This window comes from Anas platyrhynchos, chromosome 3, assembly GCF_047663525.1.
Source record: "Anas platyrhynchos isolate ZD024472 breed Pekin duck chromosome 3, IASCAAS_PekinDuck_T2T, whole genome shotgun sequence".
NCBI classification, from domain to species: Eukaryota; Metazoa; Chordata; class Aves; order Anseriformes; family Anatidae; genus Anas; species Anas platyrhynchos.
Genome location: NC_092589.1, coordinates 27,382,313 through 27,403,604, shown reverse-complemented (window position 1 = coordinate 27,403,604; position 21,292 = coordinate 27,382,313). Strand labels below are relative to the sequence as shown.

At 36.6% G+C, this 21,292-nt stretch overlaps 1 protein-coding gene across 2 annotated transcripts in view; it reads left to right on the top strand.

Annotated features, from left to right (window-relative positions):
• The window catches only part of ERO1B (endoplasmic reticulum oxidoreductase 1 beta), a 32,966-nt gene extending 13,868 nt beyond the window's left edge, over positions 1-19,098 (top strand). The window contains exons 5-16 of one of the 2 annotated variants that reach the window (XM_038176033.2): positions 2,152-2,234; positions 4,075-4,148; positions 6,746-6,866; positions 6,952-6,998; positions 8,064-8,075; positions 9,965-9,991; positions 10,577-10,669; positions 10,832-11,078; positions 11,885-11,954; positions 13,123-13,209; positions 14,458-14,591; positions 15,481-19,098. In XM_038176033.2, coding sequence (XP_038031961.1) covers positions 2,152-2,234; positions 4,075-4,148; positions 6,746-6,866; positions 6,952-6,998; positions 8,064-8,075; positions 9,965-9,991; positions 10,577-10,669; positions 10,832-11,078; positions 11,885-11,954; positions 13,123-13,209; positions 14,458-14,591; positions 15,481-15,541 — 1,056 coding nt within the window. In that variant the 3' untranslated portion in view covers positions 15,542-19,098. The remainder of the gene's footprint in view (positions 1-2,151; positions 2,235-4,074; positions 4,149-6,745; positions 6,867-6,951; positions 6,999-8,063; positions 8,076-9,964; positions 9,992-10,576; positions 10,670-10,831; positions 11,079-11,884; positions 11,955-13,122; positions 13,210-14,457; positions 14,592-15,480) is intronic. The other variant, XM_038176034.2, reaches the window with a different exon arrangement.
• The last annotated feature ends 2,194 nt before the right edge of the window (positions 19,099-21,292 follow it).

The following is a 21,292-nucleotide window of genomic DNA, read 5'->3' as shown; positions in this document are numbered from 1 at the left end:
ACATGAAAGTAACTGGCTAATGTGCACAATAGCTAGCTTGGACTAGCAAGCTTTTAGGCTAAGCATTAATATTGGTGTGATGAGGTATCTAATAAGTTCTGCTTGCCTGGTAGCTGTCAGGTGGAGAGGTGCTAACCTCTCTTACTTCTTGGTGTGGGGTGCTCAGTTGCAATATTCTGATGTTTTCAATAATGTTTTCATACCTTTTCAAGTGATTCAAGAGCTTTTGCTCTTAAATCCATGAGCTGCTGCATATCCACATCTCAAGGATCTTACCTCTGTTGGCAGTCTTACTTTCATGTTGCTTGGCTCCAGTCTACACATTTACTTATGGCTTTCTCACAAACTTCACCATTTACTCAAAAGTTTGAGGCAAGGTTATGCAGGTGTGCCTTGCCAAATCTAGAACGTGGATCACAGATAGCTCAGCCTTTTTGGAGGAGGCTACCTGTTTATTCCCATGTGCCTTTGTCTTTGACAAATACTCTCTTTTTGGAAGGGAGGCGTTAACTCTTCCTTCAGATGACACAAGCCTTGAACCTGGAAGATGGGCATTTGTTATCCATGTACAGAGCCCTCAAGGAAAAAGGGCACTTAACAACCCTTTCAGGCTTCTCTTCAGTAACAGCATTCCAGTTGTGTTGGGCAGAATTACCACTGCATTCAAAGATAAAAACTATGACCATCTTAAGAAGAAAAACAGCATAGTAAAAGACTTTTCTATTGTGTATAGCCTATTAAATATTTCAGTTTAAGTTTCATAAAATGTTAACTATAATTTAGAGTTGAATAAATCCTTTTATCACTAAGTACATAATGTAGTGTGAAGACCTTCCCAGTGTTGAATTTCTGTGATTAGCATTTTTAGGGGTAGTGACGGTTTCTAGGGGTAGCAAGTGTAATTTTAAAGTTGTCCTGCCTATTTGTCTAAACAATTTTAATTTTTTTTTTGAGAAATACCATGGTATATGCATTGCAGGTAAAAATAAATAAATAAATAAAATCCTGCAGCTTTTCTAAATATGCGTGGGAAATAACTGGAGTATGACATCTTGACCACAAATCTATCCTCAAAAAAAAAAAAAGCTATCCTCTTTCTTTAAAAATTCTGTTATTACAATTACTGTTTGCTGTTTCTGAAGGGTTGACTGAGGTCTTTAATTTCTGGTTTTATTTTGGATAGTAATCCTTCCTGCCAGTTAGTATATGCCCAAGAGTAAGAGAAGCCAGCAGTTCAGCTTTACAAAAAGATAACAGTTGCCTAACATCAAATCACTTTCCATATTTCTTAAAGGCTGTGATAAGGTAAAAATCTGTGTAAACCAAAGTCTCAATCTGCAAAACAAACAAAAGAGGAAATTGGGTTTGTTTATCTTTTAGGAGGGTGCTGATACTGTATTATGTTGTAAAACAGTTAGAAGGGTTTTTTGAGCTATAAGCTGACAAGCTAACAGATTTCCTGGTGACATCTATATATTACTGTAGAATAAGGGGATTTAATTTAATTCTTCTATTAGCAGGACGATAAGGAAAACGGCTTCTATTTCACTGGATTACGTTAAAAAAAAAAAGGCAGCTTAGAATTGGCATTCAGCTTAAAGACTTAAGTCTTAGCTTTGAAACAACCAGTTTGAGTCCAGATCAAAAGATCTCGCTTCCAGACCTATGCATTATCTAAATCATTCTAGTGAATAAAATTAAATAAAACATGATGGGGAAAGCGGCCAAAACTGATAAACTTTCCCACAGGAATGATGGACTAACCTTGTGTTCAGCAAGCATAATCATACCCCAAGTTAAGTTTATAGCTATCCCATTGCTTGTATTCCAAAGTCAGTTTGTCAGTTTACAAGAATGTAAACAAGTATCAGAAATATTTCAGAACTCTATTTAAAAAAAAATAAAATCCGACACCACATTTACCTGAATTTTCTGTGGCAGTTGAAAGCACAGGGCGAAAATAGACTGACAAAATTAATTTGGGGGGGGGAAGGGGGGAGAAAGTGTTCCACAATTACTTGCCACTTCCAGAATATAAGGATTTTTCCCTGATACTGTCAGATTCAATGCTAAGCCTAGAAATACTTCTCACATGACCTGCTTTCAGTAAATTTTAGTTCACTTATATGTTGAATGTAACCTTTCTTACAGTACTCAAAAGCAGCAAATCATTCCAAAGAATTGGAAGACTGTGAGCAAGCTAACAAACTGGGAGCAGTTAACAGTACCTTAAGGTATGCTGTGATTTACAACAGTAGTATAGAAATAGTAACAAAGGGGTGTTCCTTTTTGTCTGTCTTGTTTTTGTTCTTCATTCTTCCATAGCCCATTAAAAAGTAAATGTGAAATGATGCAAGAACATCTGAAGGTAAAAGTAGGCTCGTTACTTTTAAAAAAAAAAATTATGATTTTATTTGAAATCTTGCAGCATCAACAGATGAAGAAAGTTTGCAAATGAATGTATTTTTTCTACGTTTTACAAGTATCAACCGTCTTTGTTCTTGATGACTGTGATGAATTAAGGAGTTCTGTCCTGCTCTGTCCCTCTGTTACACTGACATGCCTGTTTGTGATCATTCAGTGAACCAGATCAGGGAGCTTGCGAGTTATTTCTGTTGGCAAAGTTATTTTTAGCTTCCATCAATTCCCTGATCTTGCTTATTGCATGGCACAGTCATGCTTGGGTGGGAAGAATTCTGCAGGATAGTGTTGCCCCTATGTAAGAAAGAGGAGAACAGCACTTAGAAAAACTTGCAGTTGATTAGATACCTCACATTTAAGAAGTAGCAATAGAAAAATCAGTTTTTCACTGTTGTTGGAAAGGTGTGGCACCTTTGGCCATAGATTCAGCAGTTCTACCTGATGAAAATGTAGAGACTTCCCTGCCTAGAAACAAAATGGGACTGCAATTTGAAGAGAGGGGAGGCAAATGCTGCTGCTTGGTATGTAGTATCTTAAACCAAACTGGGTAGAGCATTTGTCCAGGTGTTTTGGGGGAAATGAGCCATTAACACTCTTCCACTTCTGTAGGATGAAAGAATGAGGATGAGTACATGTACAGAAAGCTAAAGAGAAGGCCTTGTATCAGATTAGGGCAGTTGGTTAAAGCTGGCAGAGGTCAGATAAAGGATCCTCCAAGTGAAGGAAAAGTTTTTGCTTTGTAGGCAAACCTCCCAATTCTATACCTAGAATGGTATAGAACCTCAACCTAGCTCATGGTTGAGGGTTATTTTCCTTTATAAACTGTGTTTCCTGTGGCTATCGAATCTTGTGTGCCCATAGTTACTGGAGAAGGACATTGGGGAAGTTTTGAGTTGGCAGAAGGTTAAACATGTATCTTGTTAAAGCTTTGCAGCTGTAGAATTGAGCTAGTGCTAATCTGGCCAAATGAAATAGGTTGTTTTCAGTATTTCCAGGGACTTCATTGGAGCAGGGTTCCTGTTTCAATGTTGCTTACATTTTACTGTCAGTAGTGTGGCATTGGTAGTCTTGTGCTGAACATGTGTGTAGAAGGAAACATTCAGCTTGTGGCACTGTTTGTGTTTCATAGTGAGAGAACTTCAAAGTACTTCAAATTGCTAGGGTGAGCTGAGTAATGTTGTTTAAAAGACTTACATCATTCTTAAAGTAGTTTAGCCTGGAACAGGCCTTTAGAAGTCCAGCCTCCTACTCAGAAGCAAGGCTAAGTATTGTAGATCGCTTTGGAAGTATGGGTTAAGAAAATAAGATCATCTTTTTTTCCTGAACTGACAGCTGTTGAAGTACTTGAGAATGTGTTAAAAATGTGGTATGGAATTATTTTACCAAGTTTTTACTGAAGGGAGCAAAGTCACTGCCTGTGTAGTTTGTTCAAATAACGATGGTGAAATCTGTCCTGGTATCTGACATGAAATTGACTTTTAAAAGTTGATTCCTCTGTGCAGCTAATGGTAATGCCATGTATTCTAGTGTGCCAGATAACGTAATTTGGATTTCAATTCCAAGTTAATTACTGTGTTGATTGTGTCTTTGAGTAGCTCTTGTTGTCCTTGTTTATTTAAAAGTTTAAAACCAAATGTATTTTCTTCCCCTCAGTAACCAAAGTAAGGAGGCTTTCATTGACTGGGCAAGATACGATGATTCACAGGATCATTTTTGTGAACTTGATGGTAAAATATTTAAGCTTTTTAAGAGTGTTTGTTTTATTTACTGTCTCTTAACAACACAGAATATTATAGCTGCTCTACCAATAGCCATTTTTTAAAGGTTTTAATTTTGTGGTAAGCAGGCATGTGACAGTTTATATCATCTTACAGAGAATGCAGTTTGTACAAGGAGCACTTAGTAGTCTACATTTATTGTTACCTCCTGCTACTAAGTGGACAGGAGATTTTTACAGAAATAAATAACTTAAATGGGAGGGATTTTGCCTTTTTATTAAAAAAAAAAAAGATGATTATACAGGAAAAGTATCTGGCACAAATCTAAGACAAATACCTGCACTTGATTCAGCTTCTTACTGCCATATTATTTTTGCTGCTGTTCTGTCATCTATGCTTGGGCTGATAATGTCCTTCCAGCCTTGCTATTTCAAACAATTTCTGCACTAAATTCACCCCTATTTGTAAAGACTTCGTTAACACATTAGGATTCTAAATTGTTTTCCCTCTGCTCCACATGAGTCCTTTTATTTGCATGTAACGTTCAAAGCTTAAAGGAGAATTTTTCAGATAAACACATAAACAGATAAATTGTCATGTTCAAGGAAGGCTGCTAAAAGCATTTTTATTAAATACCTTAGTAAGTTTTCTATGCTGTTAAGACGTAAGGTATTGTGCAAGACATTTTAATCTACCTTTAGATTAAAACCTGGTGTTACCTGAGAAAGTAGCTGTAGTGGACTTACCAGTTGCGGTTCTTTGAGCACTTGTACTGCATCTTATATGTGAAATTTTCTGTATGAACTGTTTCTGTAATACATACTTGGTGAGCGTTACTGTAGATCTGAGCTGTTCTGTGCAATACGCTGCTGCTTAAGCAATAAACTGCAATCTCCACTGTCTTCAGGCTGCACACTCGCATTTTTAAGAGGACTCAGTTGGGAAAGGTATAGTTGAGGAGCATTTATTTTAGAAGTAATATTTGCGTAAGTAGTTCTGGTACTATCTCCCTACTTTGTGTCCTTTTGAAAGATGATGTGCTACCCTCAACTGCGTGCTTCCAGTGCCTTTTTTGCACTGGCTGTGGCATGCTTCTCACTGCATGGTAAGCTGATTGCAATTTAGTTGAATACCAGGAAAGCTGACATCTCCCTTCCATCTCCCAGACTGCTGGGGTGAACTGGCTTGTTAGGTGAGTCCCTGAGCTGGTGCAGGGAGAGGTGAGAGAGAGGACTGGGAGTGACAGGGAGGAGGGAGAAACTGTTTTTTTTTTTTTTCTTCATTACCTCTCTTCCTGGTGATGTCAGAGCCCTTATTTCACTCAGCTGTAGCACAAAGCTGTATCTTCAGATTTACTTCTTACTAGTGTTTTGTTGGGTTTAACGATAGAGTAGATAAGGGAATTGATCTGGCTGGAAAAAAGAATACTTAATCTAGGTCAGTTTTCTACATTTCTGTTGTGCTGCCCCACAGACTCAGTTGTATGTGGGTAATGAGAACCAAGCGGAGAGCTGAAGTGACCAGGAAGTGTAGGAACTGCTTGGGTTAGCCATGTTGTCAAAGAAATCAAGTTGTAATTTGACGTTATTCCATCTGGCACTCACTGTGTTCTTGTGTTTTGTCTGTCTCTTCTTTGTTTTTGCTGCTACTGCTGAAGTGATGCTTAACTACTCGTGTGGAATCATCTCTTCAGAGCAGTTTCCATTCTTTCTTTGTCTTTTTTTTTTTTTTTCAACATCTGAGGAAATGCTCAGTTGCACTGCTTGGGCTATTCCTATAAATAAGACTATGGACTTCTGCCTTGCATTGTATGCAGGTCTTAAGCATGATTTGTTATTGACCTGGAATTTCAAAGAGAAGGGGAGGGAGCACTTCCTGCTTTTTACTGAGTGTAATTGGAAAACTTAGTCCAGTTTATTCTTACACTATATAAATAGAGTTTTCAAGCAGAAAGAGTGTTGTTTAGCTATTTATTTTGGGTGTGTTGCCAGAATTTGAGGCGAGATGAGAATGCAACTTGTTGAAATGCTGTTTAAATACTGTTTTGTGTTGTAACCAACTCTGTGTCCTGGGGTATGCTGAGTTTGTTCAATTAAGCACTAGGATTCGTACTTTGCACCAGCATACAAGATTATTTGAGGAATAAGTGATTTAGCTAATAAATAAATCTTCCAGGTATTAAGGAGCTCCCTTAGCAGCATACCCATTTTGAAAAAGCAACTCTTCCCTCCCTTTCTTTGCACTGAATACTGCTGAATGATTAAATCCGGAGTTTGAAGCCTGTTTAAAACAAAACACTGTTTATGTCCAAGTATATGTCAGGAGAACACACTGCAGGAGAAGTGTTTATGGCAGAGTTGAAGAAGCCACCTAGAAGTATTCAGACATTGTGGAAATTTTGGCAGCATAAGAGACTGTGGAATAGATTATGTTCTTTGGGGTTTTCTGCTTAGTGAGTATATTGCTATATTTCTGTGTACAGAGCATTTAGAATCCAGCTGGAGAAATAATAGTAGACCTCTTATTTATATGTAGTCGTGTGGCTTTTTATTTAAGTATTTTTAAAATGATCAGTTGGAAACCTTTTGTTACGTATTCTTATTTAGATGAGAGGTCTCCAGATGCACAGTACGTGGATTTGCTGCTGAACCCAGAACGTTACACTGGCTACAAAGGGCCCTCTGCTTGGAGAGTGTGGAACAGCATCTATGAAGAAAACTGCTTCAAGTAATCAGGAGGGACAAGCCTATTCTTATACCTGTGCTTCAATTTAGCTTAAAACTGATTTTGCACTTTCTAATTTATTTTCTAGGCCTCGATCTGTCTATCGCCCTTTAAATCCACTGGCACCTAGTAGGGGTGGGTTTTTTCTATTTTATTTTTTAATGTGATTTTTTAACGTAGTGACTGCAGTGTAAGTGATAAAAATAACAGTCTTCAGTCTTCAGGTGTGCTTTCTGATTTTTAAATTTCCTGTGTAGAGGCTGTTGTCAACTTTGAATATCTAGACTTAGGTTTGTGATACTTGATTACATATGCACTTAGTTTGAAGCATGCGAAAGCACAGCCAATAGCATAGGGCTTATTAAGCAACAGGCTTATTGTCAGGGGAGCAGACTTGACAATTCAAGTATATCTAAAGCTATTCAATAGGGAAGTCACAGTAGTGACTTTCTAGTGTAGGTGGGAAGGACTTTGAATTCAATACAACTTTCACCACAACTGTTTTTTTCCTTGTCTTTTTTTCTAGAGTATTTAATTTAATCCCTTTAACTCATAGTCATCCTAGTATAATGTAGCTGTATATTTTCCATAAACAAAGTCTATTAAAAGTGTGCAAACGATTGCATTGTCTTAAAGAGTGGATACGTAGGAAGGCTCAGGTATTTGGTTTGTAAAAATATGCCAAATACTTGAGTTTTATATTTTCAAATTAAAACTGAGAACTATAACAGTATGTTCTAAGTGAATCGGCTTTCCCCTGTCCCCCTACCAGATATTAGAAGCTCAAGAGGGATTTTGGTAATCACAAATAGTGAGGTAATACACAACTAAAAAGAATTGAAAGAGTAGCTAGATTAGAATTTTTGGTAGAAAAGCAGTGGTCAGATCCTTGAATAATGTGAACTGAAGAACAAGACTACTGTCTGTCTGAAGCTTAAAAATGGCCTTCAGGAACATATAAATCAACTGGTACTAAGTGTTTAAATTTAGTGACTCTCTTTATAATAAAGTGTCTAGTCTCAGGTTGTCTTGAGGAAAAAGAAGAGGATGGAAAGTAGATGATGCTTTCTGGGAGATCAAATAAGTTTCTTACGCTTTTTCAGTTTTTATAGTAAAGCCTGTGTTTCATTACTGCTTTGCTGTGGAAATGATGTTTTTAATGCTCATGGATTTTTATTTCTTCCACCTCTACCCCTCCAGGAGGAGATGATGGTAAGTTATCTTATTTTGCTTGACCTGCAGCAATTAAGCAAGCATTGTACAGTTGTGAACTTTTGATTTATTTGCATTACTGCTGTAGTATTAGAGGCCAAGGACATTTTGTTTTTATGAAGAGAATCAGTTATTCAGAAAATGTTTTTATTGGGACAATTCCTTCAGGTCAAGTAGGGGAAGGGGTGAATAGGAACAAAATCGAGTTGTGTTATTGGTTCTTACCTTTCTAATGGTTGTTGTGATAATACTGTTCGCAAGATAAGTGGAGATGTATAAAGGATTCTTGGGTCTCCTCCAGAAGAGCCCCATTGATATGGATGTCAGATCCCCTAAAAGAAGATGGACAGGAGTTCATTTGCTTTTTTGCCAAGAAGATGGGGAGAAGCTGAGGCGATAAAGCACTTGGTCTGTTTACAGTGAGATACTCTTTTTGGTTACTCAGATCTCTCAGGCAAAAAGCTTTAATCCTACTGGAAACCTTCAGGCAGTAGCAGTTAAGGTAAAGGTTATCAGTTATGATGCAGAGGAAAGATGGAAGTGCTAGTTTAAAAAAAAAAAAAAGCTAGTTAAAAAGAAAGCTAGTTAATAGAGGCAATAATATAAAAGCAGAAAAGTGTTCTGGTGTGTTTTGTTTATATGCCAATTACTAGTGATTTCCTGTGACCTATTGAGCCAAAGAATCTGTCTTTTGTATCCATACAATTAATACTTATAGAGAAGATTCATTATGGGTTAGGATTAAAGAAGTAGGTAGGATATTTTACCCCACCTTATGTTTCAAAGACATGAATTAATTACTTATTGCGCATAACAGAGAAGAAATTGTAGGAAGTCATTGTGAAATCACTATAGGGTTTTCTTCTGCTTTTGATACTGACTTTCCAGAGAATCATTGTTTAGAGGTAGTAATGAATGTTTTACTTTTGTCTGATGGAATGAGTAATGTTCGCTATTTCTATTAACTGTTAAAAGGCTGATAGTGCTTTAAAGCACTACCTTGATGGTAATGCTTATAATCAATTAGTATACAGTCGCTTTTTGCACTAATTTAAATTTTTCAGCTGGTTTTGCTCAGCAGATCTTTTTTCTTAAATTGCAAGGCTTTAGAGCTTGTGTTACTATTTGTACAAAGTTTGACAGATTGATTAGATGTCTTGTGAGATGACAGAATTCCATACCTATGTTTTAAGCATTTCTCTGCTTGAATATGAGCACAGGGATTGATTGCCTTTGGTTGTCATTAACCATGTCCAAAGCAGAAAAGTAGTGCATAAAGGGTACTGTTACTGACGTGAAGCTGCATCTACTGAAACTCAGTAGTAGCATAATGTCTTTGTAGGTTTAGTCTAAGAGTATGTCCAGTAAAGAACTGGTATAACCAACAGTAAGTTTGGTAGTGCGGTATTTGACTTAGGACCCTTACCCATTCTGCTAAACCCGGGGAATCTAGGCTGGTGTCTGTTGAAAACCAAGGTTTAGTAGTTTCTTTGCTCTTGGAAATGTTCTTAGTGACTTTAAAATACACGATCATAGATGGATGCAGGGAATGTAAACTAGATACCTTTCCACAGATACTCTTATTTGCTCAATTGTACGCTTTCATCATATCTTCAACCACTAGTGCATATAATTGTGCTTATACTTGCTGTTGAATGCCCTCACTAGTACCTTAGTTACACCTATTCTTGTATTTCTCTTATTCTGACCCCAACAGATTGAAACTAACCTCAAAGTTTAGCCATTTCGGTCCCTATTCTCACTTTAATAGTTAAATTATTTAACTTTATGTCCAGATGATAGCTAATGTTAGTACACATAGTAATGTAAAGGTACTGTAATGATAAAAAATAATACTCTTAATTTAACTATATATTATCTGTTTACAGGAGAATCTTTCTACACATGGCTAGAAGGTAATCCTCATGGGATGGGGTTAATATAATTTAAATTCACTAGAAACAAAGCATTAGGATTTTTACTCTCCATATCTTTTGTTCATAGTGTAACTGTTTTCCAGTGCCATGAAGCTTTGTGGTTTTGATTTCTTCCTGAAAGAACACATCTCTAATTCAATGATAGATTTAATTCTGACTAGGATGGGTCACAGCATAGTTCTGGTTTCCAGATTGTCAAAATTTAAGACTATTTCAAATCTATTGTTCAAACAATATAAGCATCTTACTTCTGCGTGCCAATTTATCTGTGCTAATTGACCAGATGGTTATTTGACTGCATTTATTAGAACACAAACATCAAGTAAATGTTAAATGTCATTCTTGGTGGTACTTTATGTACAAAAATAAGAGGTGTACTTTCCCTATGATGGATATAAGTACTTACTAGATGTACTGCTAGAAATAATGATCAAGTGCTGTGATTGTAACTCTTTAAAGTTAAATGGTGAAGGCATGTCACTGAGGCATGTCAAGATACATTAATCTTAATACATCGTTTCCAGTACTTAGTTTGGGATTTGCTTTTTTCTTTTTCCTCAACAGGTCTTTGCCTTGAGAAAAGAGTGTTCTATAAACTCATTTCTGGGCTTCATGCTAGCATCAACTTGCATCTGTGTGCCAATTATCTCCTTGAAGGTAATTTTAAGACTGGGTAAAGTTGATGAATGGAATACTACGTCTGTATCCTGTATTGATTTTCTTTCTGAAATAATTTTGTGTATACTTGGTTCTTGTCTGTTTTGTTCTATTTTCCAAATATGATCTTAAGCTCCACCCCTCCTTTTTTCTTCTATGTAGAAACCTGGGGGAAGCCTAGCTGGGGACCGAATGTGAAGGAGTTCACTCGCCGCTTTGACCCTATTGAAACAAAAGGAGAAGGACCAAGAAGGCTTAAAAATTTATATTTCTTGTATTTGATAGAGCTACGTGCTTTATCAAAGGTTGCACCATACTTTGAGCGTTCAGTTGTTGACCTTTACACAGGGAATGGCCATGAGGATGCTGAATCTAAAGCTCTCTTACTAGAAATCTTCAGGGATACAAAGTAAGGCATGAGGTTTTTTTATCAGTACCTTGAAATTCTTAGTTATGCTCTCCACTGAGAATAGATGACTTCTTGACAGGATAGAACAAGGAAGAGTGTGACATGAGGAAATAAAATAGTGGGGGAGAAGAGGAATTTGTGTATTTGACAGGATAAGAGAAATGTTTGAGGCTTGAATATGTGAATCTTTAAAACGAGGTGGGGAAAATCACCACCCTGAGCTACTCCCCATTGGTGGCTTTTTTCTGATTCTTCAGTGTAAGATGCGTGATCTGTTTTGAAAAGGAAAATGCTACATATATTCTTTCAATGTTTTAGTGAGTAATCCCGTGTTTTTCGTATGCTTATCCTTCTTCCTTCTGGCGGTCCTGTAAGGCTCTCTATTCCAATTCCTTTGCTTATCTTCTCACTATTTTTTGTGGTCAGTTGTGTGCTGCATGGCTTCATCTGTTGCCTCTAGTCACAGTCATAGTCATGTTAAGTATTTGAGATGTGGTCAGACACAACTGATCGACTGAAAGGCACATAGTAAGACAATCTCAATTTGTATTAGAAAGAAGTCCAGATCAATGGAGATGAAGAACATTCTCCAGAAAATTGGAACAGTTTTCAGGCTATAGCGATTGAATGGTCAAGTCAATACCGGTTAGTAAATTTTTGAATAGCAACCAGTTGAAATTTGAAGGATATCTTTGAAACGGAACAAGTAGGAACTCTGAAAAGCATTTTACACTGTAACAGCTGCTTGACGGTACACTGTATTTCACACTGGGGTTGTTGAGTTCTTTGTATTTTGTCTTTATTAGGTCCTTCCATATGCACTTTGATGAAAAGTCCATGTTTGCTGGAGATAAAAAAGGAGCCAAGTCATTAAAGGTGAAGCTGCTTCTCTAATAAACATCCAAAATATCCATTTTGGAATTATGTTGCGTTGTTTTAGAAAAACCTCTCTCAGCAGCATGCTTATGGCAGGTAGACTACTTATGGCAGGTAGAGAAGGCAGGGATGACATCTTACAGAATTGTATCTGAGGCTTCTCAATCTCCTTTACAATAAATGAATTCAAGGTGCTACACCAAGTCAAGCAGATGGAATGGGACTGTGCTGTGGGGTAAATGAGTTGATTTGGTATTAGTAATGCAAGCAAATAGTTATTTAAATAGTGTCAGCTTCACATAGGCATTCCGTCCAATAAAAAAGTGATGTTAGGTTAAAAAAAAAAAAATAGGTGGGCAATCTATGCACATTTTGGTGAATTAGAATATGAGCTTAACATTACAAAAGTATAGTTCTCTGACACAAGATCCTAATGCAAATACTGTTACTATCTAGAAAATATCAGTGTTGTTATTCAGATTATGTGCTGGAACTCCACAACTGGAGTGTGGCTCATAGCAATAAAGGTCTGTTAAAAAATATTAGTAAGTATTCAAATACTTATTTCAGTAGTAGCATTGGATTTTTTTTTACGATCAGTATTAGGAAAAATGCTTTTTGAAAGGTGGTACCAGTAGTTTATCAGCCCTGCTAGTGTTTTTCTGACCTTAAATGTCAGAAAAGATAACATTAATTAGTTCTGTACTGTAATTGCTTCCACCCTAACTGAAGCTGCAAATCAACAATCTGCCCGTAGTTTTGAGTAGGAAATGCCTTTTGTGAATTGTCATTTTTTTGCCTTGTTGTCCAAAATGTAGGTTGGTTCAAAAAGGGTTTGAATAACTTAATGGAATTAAAATTGGACATTGACATACACAATACTTACAGCTCAGAAATTTTTGAGCAAGTTGATTATGTTCTGTACACTGTTTCCAGCGCTATTCTGCATGTCCTATATTTTTGTTTTTCAAGGAATCAACTCTTATCAAATGCTTGGAAACAAAACTCTGGGTATATGTGGACCTTTATTATAGCCTGACCCTGTATGGTAGTCAGTTTGTTCGATTTTAGTAGCAGAGGATTGATATTCTAGCGGTAATAAATGACTCTTTGTAAAGCTAAGAGATACTTTAAATTAACCTTTTTAAACTTTGTTTTTAACTGCTAGGAAGAGTTCAGATTGCATTTCAAGAACATATCCCGCATAATGGATTGTGTTGGATGTGATAAATGCAGGCTGTGGGGCAAACTGCAGGTACAGTTTAGGTCCTTGATATCCTTACCTCTATATTAAAAAATAAACATACGTTGTTTACTTTTAAACATTGTTTTCGATGTTTTTGTTGAATATTATTTAATTTTAGTCAACAGCTGTCTGTTGTTTGTATTCTCAAAAATTACTTTTTGGTTTAGAGCAGATAATTCAATGCAAAATCTTGTAGAATCACCTGTGGGAAGCCTTCATGGAAATACTCCACTTGCTTAATGAGCTTTAACTCCATAAATTGAGGCATAAGAAAAACAAGTAATTCAGATTTTCACCACTATAAAATACTGCAAGATGCACAGTAAAGCTGACAACTTGAAAACCAGTCTGTTTCTGGAGACGTGTCTTTATTTTATTGAGAACAAGTTTTTAACCCTTAAGGGTAATATTAACTGTAGTCTGAGAACAGTTGGTAATTCTAGGTGCCTACTATATGGTAATGTTGTGTAGCATTAAGTATATTAGGGGTCAGTTCTCGTATAAGTTCCTAACACAGAAAATGTGGTGGTCTCTGCTAAATTTCTGGAGTTCTGCCTATTCTGTACCAGTTGATACTTCTGATCTATTACCACTTTTTCTTCTCATGCAAAATGAGATGGATTTCCTTTTCCTTGCAGCTAATCTCAACCACTGTCAAAATCCAGTCATTTCCTCAACCTGATTAAAAGGGGGAACAAGATTAGCTGTGTCTGATACAGTTTCAGACCCAATTTTGTATCAAAAAAAAAAAACAAACAAAAAAACAACACATAAAATGTCTGCCACTGGGACTGGAGATGAAGTAAAAAAAAATAAAAAAAAGTGACACCTCATTACAAAAACCTAGCTTGACCTGGAACAGGGGGGAAGAGAAGGAAAGAGGAAGCATGATCCCACACAGATCCCACAACAGTGGGGAAGGGATGGAGGTGTTGTGTGACAGTCATGGTTTTGTATGCCTCTGGTGTGGCTAGGAAGAAAAGAGATGGGAAAGGAAGAGGTTAAAACCATAAGGATTTAGAGTTAGTATACCGGAGGAAACAAATATTCTTAAATAAGTGAATGAACTTGGTGTGCAGTTGATGGTATGTGTTTGCATTGGCGTCCTGGATTGTATATAGCTATTTGTGTTGAGACAGTGTCAGTATAAAAGAATTAGTACTACATTTTGGGTGCATGGGTAGTTAACATTTTAATGGTTTTCTAAGTTGAAAAGAGTGACCTTATTGGCATTAAAACATTTGGATTTTCTTGTAGACTCAAGGCTTAGGAACTGCTCTGAAGATTTTATTTTCTGAGAAAGAAATACAGAACCTTCCTGAGAATAGCCCGTCAAAAGGTTTTCAACTCACGCGTCAAGAAATAGTTGCTCTTGTAAATGCCTTTGGAAGGTAAGGTTTTGTAATTTGTGTAGGTTTTTTTTGTTTGTTTGTTTTTTGTTTTTTTTTTTTTTAAGTAAAATTTCAGTGTCAACACTCAAGGTCTGTAGAAAAGGCATGTAGATGTAGCTCTTAAAGGTTGAATTATTCTCAGTGATACTGATAAACTCAGTACCATCAAACAGAGTGTGAAGTACTGATTATTAACCTTGGTTGTTATTTTGTTTTGGGACCCAACTCAGCCTGTATCTCAAATCTCCTGAATTCCATAAGGCTCTTAATCTTAAGCAGGAGACAGTCTAATGCTTCTTGAACAGTAACTACAGCTCTTCTAGAAGTATAGTTTATATTTCTGTTTTAAATATATATACCTGAAAAGGAGGGAAAATATTTGAGGGTTTCTTTTTTTTCAATGCTGTCATTTAGCCCTTAAGCTTTGGGATTTTGGGGTGTGATGTAATTGTTTTTGTTAAAACTTAAGTTTGATTTATTTTGGAGGGAACAACAAAAACTTGACCTCTTCAAATGGTGAAGTAAAACTTAACAACTTTAAAAGACTTGTAGAATTTGTCATGTTCATCATGCTAATTCATCTGATCTTGAACATAATTATTCCTGTTTAAAAGAATTCACTTTATATTACCTCTGGTTAGATCTTGAATAAAATCAGGACTATTTAAAATATATCCAAACTTTAATCCCTGTAACATGTTAAATGTAATGGAGAGCCAGATAGTAGATCTCTCGAGGGGAAAGTAGTATCATAAGTGTTAACATCTGGAACAGAATTGTGTAGCGCTTTTTCTGTGGGAGCTTTTTTTTTCCAATAGAAGACAGTGGTTTGCACTTCTTGTCACAGTTGACCTACTAACACTTTGTGGTTTTTTGTTTTGTTTTGCAGGCTTTCCACAAGTATAAAAGAGTTGCAGAATTTTAAAGTTTTATTGCAACGAACTAGGTAATGAAGGCCTTTGCACAAACTATTAGTGAAATTAGTGAAGACCATTTACAGGACTGCATTGAGCAGAAGGAACTGATCCTTACAGGACTCATATGAACTGATGAAAAGTAAAATCAAATACCAACTTGAATATTTATGTTTAAACTAGGAATGGTTGTTAATTAGAAAAGATATTTATGAATGAAGTATATAGTTTTTAAATGTGTAAATTATGCCAATCTGTTTAATTTTTTTTAAGTTCTCTGCTCACAGTTCTATTGTACTGACACATCATAAATTTTCTTTATTTTCTTGTCTTTGAGACAGTTGTTTTATATGAAAACACAGGTACCTCGATCCTGACTTGGCCTGTCCTAAGTGAGGTGGTTCACCCCTCACCTCGCCCCAGTACTGAGCTTCAGTAAGTTCTGAGGACTGAGTATGCTGATTATGGCTGTCTAAAAGTAAAACCAGAAAAGGAAATAGGGCTCTTGTTGAGTTCTGTTGTTTTACTGTAATTATGAAACTTTTAAAAATAGGAAATTTACTGAACAGAAAATTTTACTTTGTACCAAGCTCCTTTGCAATATACTGATATCAATGGTTTTTTCTTTACATGCTGCTTTTCATAAATGGCTATTTTTTAAAATGACCACCTTCTCTCTGATACAGCACAGTTGTAAGTGACTCTTCTTCAGCCCCTTTGCTACCTACATGCACTTCAGGGGTGAGAGGGAAGGGCATGGAGAGATGGCTAGTGGAGCATTGATAGCTAAGTCTGTCAGTCAGGTTTGCATCTAGTCCATTTTATCTTCTGGATGGTAATCACAAATTCAGTCTCCAGAAATTGTCCTTTTAATGTCTAAGTTATTAAAAATAGCACATTTTGCTCTTTGAGCAGTGGAATTAGATTTGCTTGTAATGGTTTATGTTTTAGTGGTATATTAAAAGGTCAGTGCAAAAAGAAAAAACTTTTTAATAGTCACTTTAAAAAAAAAGCTTTTTAAAATTCATAATCATACTGACATTTAATATCACATACTCTATCTATGCAATCCCTAACTGTACCTTCTTAAAAAGGATATTCAGCATAATAAAACGGGTATATAATAATGTAACTTTCATAAAATATGAAATTACTTGTGTAATCGCAGTCCACAAATGTCAATGATAAATTATCATTGACCAAGACATAATTCAGAAGCAGTACTACTGATTAGTAGTAACCAAATGTTGGTTTAAATTTAAAATGAAGTAATTTTGTTTCTTTAAATCCAGCGTATTTCAAAGTATAGTTAGGAGTTACGAATGTAGGAAGTGCTGGTACAGTGTAGATACCTTTTTTGTTATTTAAAAAAAAAAAATAATCAGCAAATGAAGTGCTCTTAAACATTTTTCACTCTACCAGATCTTCAGTGACCTGTTTATATAATTTATTGTAATGATACTGGCTTCCATAATGTGGTCCTTTACAGCAGAGATTTTCCTGGAAGATGGAATATACTCTGTCCTTCATTTCTAGACAAGCCTCAAATTTCTACCAGGCTGGAAATGAGAGACTATTTTGCTGGCACTTATAATAAGAGTACCGTTTCCTGAGAAAGTAAACCCTCTTGAGTCAAACTGGGGTAAGCTAAATGAAAGAGAAAAAATCGGTAGTTGCACAAATTGGCAACTGCCCAGTCTGTAGTTCCTATATAAGCCAGTAGATAAAATCAATGTGGTGTTAGAGAAAGGTAACGCCAGCCTGGGGACGTTATGTTCTGACCCAGCAGCCTCTTGTGCTTTTGTGGGCACCCATGCCTGAGCAAGTCACCATGGACTGCCTTTCTGGTTAGGGGAGGAGAGCAGCTGATTTCCAGGTGGATTTGCCTGACCTTTTCTAAGGTTGGTATCTGTAGTATCTGTATACTCTAGGATACCATAATTTGCACCCTGGAGTTTCTTTTCTTTATTCAACTGAAATGAAAATCTAGGTCTTTGCTTTAATGTGAACAGCTGTGTTTGGTCAAATGAGTTATGTATGCCCTGAGTATCGAAGTCTTCTGAGTTATATATATATATATTGAAGGAATGTATTTTTTTCAGCTGGCCATTTATTTCTTCCATTTTGGGTTGACCTGCAAGGGCTAGAACCTGTAGGCTCACTCATGTGAAGAATCCTTTACAGCTAAGTTTAACTGTAATATATATCATAGTGCCTAAAGCTTTAGGCAGGATTTTCTAGCTTAAAAAAAAAAAGTCTACAATGCACCAGGAAGGACACGAGTCTAGAACAGTTTTTCCTTTCCCCTTCACCTTGCTTTTTGGGGAAAGTGAATTGCTTCCAACCTTCTGGGGATGCAGTTTATTCTTTTCTTCCACCTGTGCCTGGCTAAAATCCATGGACACTGAAGCAGCATCACATGCTAGCGTCATGCTCTTGCTTATGGGACAGGTGAGAGATTCAGACATACAGATCCTGCCCACCTGCTCTGTAAAGATTTCATTGGCACAATCCAGCAAGGTTCTTACCATTGGGTGAGGACTAAGAGATGGGAAGTTTTTCTTCTCTTCCTTTGTGTCATGATAAAAACAGGAGTGCAACTGAACCACGTAGTTCTGTGTACAGAGAGGTTCTATTGCATTTGAAGGTACATTGCAATTGGTGATCAAATACGGAAGGCATTTCACTTCACTGTTGTAGAAATACAAGATCTTTTCCTGTTACAAATCTACTTGAAACAAGTTTCCTGTCACCTATCTTTTTTTACAGTATTTGATGTACATTCTGTGACTATGCTGCCTATGAGGTTTTGCCATGTGGGTTGGATGACATAGGTCTTTATATGTTAAATTAATTTTCAGAAAATTACAGATCTGTTTTTATACTAAAGAATAAGGTTAGTTACACTGTCCCTGAGCTGTAAACTATTTTAAATTCCAGCCTATTGGAGATCAGCTTGTCAACGTTGTCTGCCATTCATTTCAGAGTAAAATTACACTTCCTTGTACAAATGACACAATGATTGTAATCACAGAGGTAGCAAGAAGACAAAGACGAATGTTTCATCGTTCTGAAGTCATGAGGACTTGAGTGAAACGTTAAAAGACTTGGTCCAAACTGCATAGGCAACACGTAGGGCACTGTTGCTGAACAACTTGCTCCTAAGTGCCAGAGAAGGAAGATGAGAATGCAGTTTTAAAACAGTGAAGTATACAGATTATGTGAGCTGGAATAGTAAGTGTGTTCCTACTTCAGCTGGTGATTTGTGCTATAAGTCATTGTATATGCATGAAAAACTGTGCCACACTTTCTAGATTTGTGTTTTGATTATTGGGTCACCTTTATATGACCTTGCTTTGTGCTTTCCTGGGAAATTACCTGTAATATGTTGTAAATAATCTAGATGCTTACGTTTATAAACTAGCAATCTGGCAATTCATCACTTTACAATTCCTTCCTATATCTAGCCTATTAAAATGTAATATTTATTAAAATCAAAATCCATGTTGGAACTGCTTACTGAGACCTAAACACTTCTGAATCTTTGCTATGTTTGAATCTATAAAATACAAATTAAAGTATTTTCTGCTATATTTTTTGTGAATGCAATTTTTTCAACTATACTTTAGAAATCATGCAGAGTAAATTGTTTGTGTCAGTCATTTAAGCATAAGATGATGAGCAAGATTCCATTATCACTAATTTAGTTTAAAAGCTAAATGTAACTTCTGGATTTTCATAGGAAGGCTGTTGCATATCTGGTGCTATTGACAGTGCACTGCCATACACCAGTGCATCAGAAATCCGTGTGGCAGAATTAAAATGTCTCTGTATGAATATGGCTAAATTTAGCCACTGGCTAAGTCCCACTGTAGAAAGAGGCAAAAAGCTTATTTTGAAAGGAAGTTGAGTCTGTCCTGTCCCTTTCTCAGCATAGTTGTAAAAATTTCTATAATTACTTTATGGCTGTTAACACAGTGGGGCTCTCCACCTGAAATTATTACCCCTAGAAGGCTTCCTCAGCTTTGTTTCATTCCATGCATGTATTCAACAAATTACCTTACTACCCATTTGGTTATTAATATATATATATACCCATTTTGTCTTCGGTTGACCTGGGTAAGTACCTGTTACACCAATGATAATTCAGTAACTTAGCTACTGACCTCTGAAATTTGCATCTAAATCTGTTGTATTTGAGAGTATCTCATTTGTTACTGTGGCTATAGTAACTTGTAATTCCACGTTTTATGCATACAGCCACACAGGGATTAAGCTTGTTTTAAGGGCAGAATTCTCCCAATTAAATTTTTGCAGAGCAGCTGTATCTGCTATGAAGAAAATGCAATTCCTGCAGATTTTCTTCACACTAAGAAAGACTTTCAAGTAGTTTTGTTCCAACATGATAGAACTCCACAGGGCTCCCATTCCAATCTGATATAACAACCACCTTTGGGGAAATTTTTAATGTAACTGGGAGTGCTTATGATTCCCAGGTGAAAACAGTAAGACAGTAAGAATGTGCTCACACCAACCTGGAAGAGGTACTGCAGTGGGAAGTGGTACTTGCTTGTCCACCAGCAGAGCAGTTTACTGTTTGTCTCAGAGAGAAGGCAGGCACCATATATGCTTTAAGAACAGCTGTTTTGGCCTTTAATAAACCAATACAGGATTAATTCATTGACAGCAACTGTAGCACAGAGGTGGTGGTTGTGTTTTTGGTTTGAGACATGACTTCAGGTCAATGTCCCTGCAGATGCTGGGGCAGGTGAGGCAGAGTGCCCTCACAGGCGGGGAGGTGCCCTGTGGGGCTGAGCACTGTTGAAGTGAAGGGTGCTTGATAGAAACTTCCTGGCTTTGAATTCAGAGGCTTCAACTCAAGCCTGGATTTCTTTGGAAGGATTTTTTTTCCCTTTCCCAGTCATCTTGGGAGCAGAATCTTACACTTCTGTGTAAAATTCTTTGTTCAGAGTATTAAAAAAATTAGCATTTAATCTTTATGAACATTTTCAGTCAGGAAACGTGCTAAAGACTAACATTACCTCATTTGAAGTTTATAAAACAGCTGTTCAACTTCGGTACTGCAGCTGATTATATTGTGCCTTCTGGTTTCCCCTAAAACTTCCATTATCTCCCTTTTGTGGGTAAGACTTGTGCTGTAGGTTTGCTATGTTTGTGGTGTTTAATTTCTCCTTCCCCTAGCTGCTGCTACTGGCAGCTTTGTTCCAGGTTTTCAGGTAGTCTCTCAAGCTGCTTTCTAACAGGGCCATGAGCTTCAGGATGTCAGTGCACCTCGCAGTGCTCCTTTCTCCAACGGAACAAAAATCGTATCTAACAATACCACAGAGTTCAGATCGGTGCCTTATAAATAACGTGTTATTTATAAGTGATATCACATTAATATCTCTTCCTATCTAGAAGACAGGAGGAGGACTAGACTTACTGTATTAAAATAAGGAATACTAACTACATGTATCCATCTCTCTGCTCACTGACTAGGCATTTGAATCACTTTTCTACATAAAGTACCTAGAAAGGATTGACAAAAATGATCACATAGCTTTAATTTTTCAGACTTAGAGGTGTTCAGCCTGTTTCACAGTTCAAAATGCCCAAACCAGAGCAGATGACTCTCTCTTCCATTCGAAGACTGTTTCTATGGCTGCTAAGATACAATTCTCTATTTTTAGAGGAATGCTGTGTTTTGAGATCGTAACTAGTGCATAAATATTATTAGCCTCCAACTATCTTGCCACATTGAGTAAGCAGTGATGATGCAGAGTAAAT